The 4425-nt window shown below is 31.3% G+C and overlaps 1 protein-coding gene across 1 annotated transcript in view; it reads right to left on the bottom strand.

Annotated features, from left to right (window-relative positions):
- The window catches only part of SERPINI1 (serpin peptidase inhibitor, clade I (neuroserpin), member 1), an 84181-nt gene that overhangs the window by 23985 nt on the left and 55771 nt on the right, over window positions 1–4425 (bottom strand). Inside the window, exons 4-5 of the mRNA XM_004674935.2 lie at window positions 4088–4282; window positions 2485–2689 (exon numbers count right to left, since the gene is read on the bottom strand). Coding sequence (XP_004674992.1) covers window positions 2485–2689; window positions 4088–4282 — 400 coding nt within the window. The remainder of the gene's footprint in view (window positions 1–2484; window positions 2690–4087; window positions 4283–4425) is intronic.

Genomic DNA, 4425 nt, shown 5'->3' with positions numbered 1-4425 from the left:
GGGGGGGGGGTTGTGCTGTAAATTGAAAGAAATAGCTTCCCATTGATTGTTATTAAGGCATATGAATTTGAAAACAGCCAATCTCTTAAAAATTGAAGCACAATTTATTCTGCAGTTCAACCTCCCCTCTATGCATTAGCCATGCAGAAGGAGAGTTCCTAGAAATCTAGAGAAATGCGTATATAATTGGCAGTGCTCAGTTTAGTAGCATGCATTAATAAGAACAAGTAAGCTAAAGCATTTCATAATTGAAGAGTATCTCTCAGAAAATGAAAATTTAATTTTCATTTTTCTTATGCTGTCATATTCAAGTTGTCAGTGCACAGGCCCTGGAGGCAAGATTTTCTAGTGAATATGGTTAAAATAGATTACGTGATACTTATTAAAATTTAATTTAGAATACTATTAAAATTTTTCTAAATAACTTTGTACTCTCATAGAATTGAGAAACTACATTTAACTTAGGAAATTTAACAATGGAAGAATTAACATTGCACTGAAGTTCTCATATTATTAAAATAATTCCTTATAAGATACAAGAAAAAATACAAAATTAATGATGAAAGGACACTAGATGAAGCTTAAGATATGATTTAGTAGCTTATATTTAAATATTAATGTTCAAGATCAAATTGTTCTTTTAGAGTTAAGATATATTATAGGTAGCTATTAATATATTGGTGTTAATTACGTATAAAAATGTGGCATTATTTGCTATATGATTCATTGGCTACCATTCTTTGAGAATAGATTTATTGTATATTTTTTCTACATGAAAATACTGTCATTGAAAATTATACAGTATAAATATCTTAGGCAAAACTAAAGTTATGATAACCTTAGTTTTTATATGTAGACTAAGAAATGTATGGCTATTATTAACAAATGAATATATAATATTAACAAAGGTAGCTAATGATAAACAGACATATATGTATGCATGAAAAACATATGTTTATAACCAAAAAGGTCTACAGTTCTAAGGAGACTTCCTTCATTAACATGAACAAGTTAATGTTTTTGTAAAACATTTTATAAATTTTTTGTAAAAATAAGACATCTCCTGTTTTACCCACTGTTCACCTCAGCAGTGTATTTCAGTAGATCCACCTGCCTGGTCTCTATCTCTTGGGAATCCTCTCACCTCCGCCGCCACCAATAGCAGTGGCCTACACCCCAGTTCTTATATGCATAAATAATAAAATAAATCTTTAAAAATAAAATAAACATATATAATAGGTGACTTTTAAATAAGTTCCTAAAATTGGGAAAAATATGAATGAATTCATAAATTTATTAATTTAGCTTTAAGATCTTAGCTTTTTGGCTAAGATCAAGTGGAGAATAGTCTTATATTTATCACTTTTCAAGGTTCATATTAAATAATCATATTTGTATAACTTTCTTACTATGGAATCATGTTAGAACTAACTATTCTTTTTTCTGCTTTTTATTTACATGTTTTGTTATCTAGCCTAGAATATACACATTATATTTATAAACATGTTATATGTAATTTACTGATCTGGTTCCACTACCGAGTCTCAAGATATTCAAGGAGAGAATAAATACCTTTAGTAAGTTTGGTTTCGCAAACATTTATGGTATTTCTATTATAGGAGATAGAACTAACTACTTCCTAGAAGAAATTACAGAAGGAAAACAAGTTCTATGAAAGATCATTTCACTGTGGGATGATTAGTGAGGCAATAGTGAAGGTTACCTGCCCCTTTAAATAGTTGATTCATACAAGACTTTCTTGAACTGGGGACAGAGGTGTACCCTGAAGGCTAAGTTAGAAATATGTGGCAACAAAATGAGTGATGGGCATTTCAGGATGAAGCAAAAATATACAGAGATCCAGAGATATGACAAAGAAAATGATGACTGTGACATAAAGAAATACACAAAAGTGGCACATAGTATACAAAATAGTTGAAGTGTTTAGTGAGCAGCAGCAAGGCTGAAGATTTGGATGGAATCAACATATCAAGTTCATGCACAGATTTTGTTCTTTCAGTCACGAGGATTTCAAGTTTCTTCCTGCTTATTTTTTGTTATATCTCAAAGCCTAGCACAGCGATTTCTTGCGCTTCTTCCAATTAAGTAGCAGTCATAATCAACATTAAATATTAGTTAATTACAGAAGATTGCAGCACAAGTGATATTCAGAGATTATCTAAAAATCTTCTAAGATGGAACTAAGAATATTCACTCATAGCTAAAACTAGGTCTTAGTACATAGTACTTAATCAATGAACATGGGTCTCTGAGTTGGACCATGTGAGTACTGAGGAATAAAAAGGAAGAAAGTAGAGGTGGAGGAGGAAGGGAGGAAAGAAAGGAGACAGAAGAGGAAGAGGAAAAGCAGAAATGATTATCACAAACTTAAAATTAAAAAGTAGTGGTAAGAGTTTTCCTGGGTTGCACCTCTCATTGCTATTTTTCCTCCTGTGCTGTCAGATGGAGTCAGTATACTCTTACCTGGGCAGGTACACTTCCACTTTTTGCTTCTTCACAGAATTTGCCCATTCTTCAATCAGCTGTGCCTTGACTAGTGGCTCCAGAGTAGCCAGTGGGACTTCCTGTCTAGACAACACGAGCATCATACTTATCTCATCTCCTTCATATGGTATTTCTAGGACTTGATAGATACCACCAGCTTCATTAGAGCCATCACTGAATTCCCCTAAAAAGAAAAATATGAGGTGATAAAAGCACCATGTCAAAGCTTAAACAAAAGATTAAAATTGTCACAACTTTTTTCCAAAGTAATATAGGATGAAATATTTTAGCATCTGTCAAAAGCATTTATTTGAAAATAGGTCTTGAAATTCAAGTGAATCATCAGTCATGCAGAATTTATTTTATTTTAGAACCCCCATATTTATTTTGCATTTTGTCATAATGTTTTAATTTTTTTTAATGAATATATATTGAAGGATATCATTAGAAACAATGAAAAGTTCTGGTTAGAAAAATAAAGCACAGACTCCTAGTTGAATATAAGTCACTTTTATCAATATTCCCCATGATTTCTAAGAAAAGAAAAAATTTCCACAAAATCCTTGCTACTCAATTGTTGCCACAGCTGTTAAGTTTTCAGGTTAAGTTTACATAGCACAAATGAAATTCAAACATTTTTCAAATGCTATCTAGTATATTTGTGTCTAGTAAGACCTCCAAATTAAGTAAGTAGGTAAATTTGATAACTGACTTTGTACTATGCACTTACCTAATTGATGAGGCTTTCATAAAATTATAAAGTTGTTTTTAAGACAAATTCTTTAGAATTTCCACATTTCAAAATTAAATGTTGTTCTTTTATCAACATCTTCTTATAACTTATCTAGGATACTCAGATATCATATTCAACATTTTGGGTTTCATATAAAGGGATATTACTCTGTCTTATTTTGACTGTTAATTAGCTTAACTGTGATTATAAATTTACTTTTGCAATATTTTTAAAATAGAACAAATCATTAGTTCTAACATATAAGTAGCCTAAAATTATATTTCTGCTTATGACTTCAATTTTTATAGTTCATTGTTGTATGTTAGCACTCTGAACTTCTGAAAAGTTTAATGAAACACCTTTGAATACAATGCCAATGATACTGAGTTGTATCACAAATTATAGGCACTCATTAAATGAGTAATCATGTACGGCCAATACAGAACAAGTCTGAACGTGAAATTTTAAAGGAATGCTTTTAATTAAAAAGGCGGTGAGGTGTCGAAATCAAGAGTTAGGTTTAACATGTGGTCTACTAAAACCACACCTCTCCCAAAGGCTCTTTGGAAACTCAAAATAGTCTTGCCCAAGGTCAGGCACTTTTACTTTCTTTCAGTACTCTACAGGTGTGATCAACTTTGTAAATTAAACATATTGAAAAACTTTCAGTTCATGTAATATTCACTCAGTATTTAGTTCTTAAATTGAATTTTTGAATTGAAAGTGGAGGCTAGCAAGTTGATTTAGAGTCCAAAATCTTGATTGACAAGCAATTTGAGAAATTATTTGTTTTGCTGTTGTTAGAAATGTGTTGAGAAATAAGGAGAGGGGAAAGCCAAAATGTCTTACCATAATAAAATTCTCCTTGTTGATACATCATTGGAATTTGGACTTCACTTTCATCATCTTTAGTGAAAGAAAAGGTTCTAGTATTTTCGGGTCTAAATTGTGACTTCCAGTTCCCCTTGAAATAGATAGCATTGATAAGGGCCAGATGAGTGACAGCATCAAAATCTCTTGGAGATACCAAATCTTTCAACAAATCTATTCAAGGAAAAAAAAAGTACAGATGAAAATTAATATTTAATTTGGTGGTGTTAGGGGACCAAAAGCTTATCAAGCTGCCGTTTGACAGTGTGAGCTAGAAAATTGTATACCATTTCCAAATGTACAATTTTTTAAAAAAA

The sequence above is a fragment of the Condylura cristata genome, unplaced genomic scaffold (genome assembly GCF_000260355.1).
Source record: "Condylura cristata isolate star-nosed mole 26May11 unplaced genomic scaffold, ConCri1.0 scaffold00003, whole genome shotgun sequence".
In the NCBI taxonomy this organism is placed as follows: domain Eukaryota; kingdom Metazoa; phylum Chordata; class Mammalia; order Eulipotyphla; family Talpidae; genus Condylura; species Condylura cristata.
Note: the sequence above shows the minus strand (reverse complement) of the source record. Positions and strands in the feature narration are given on the sequence as shown.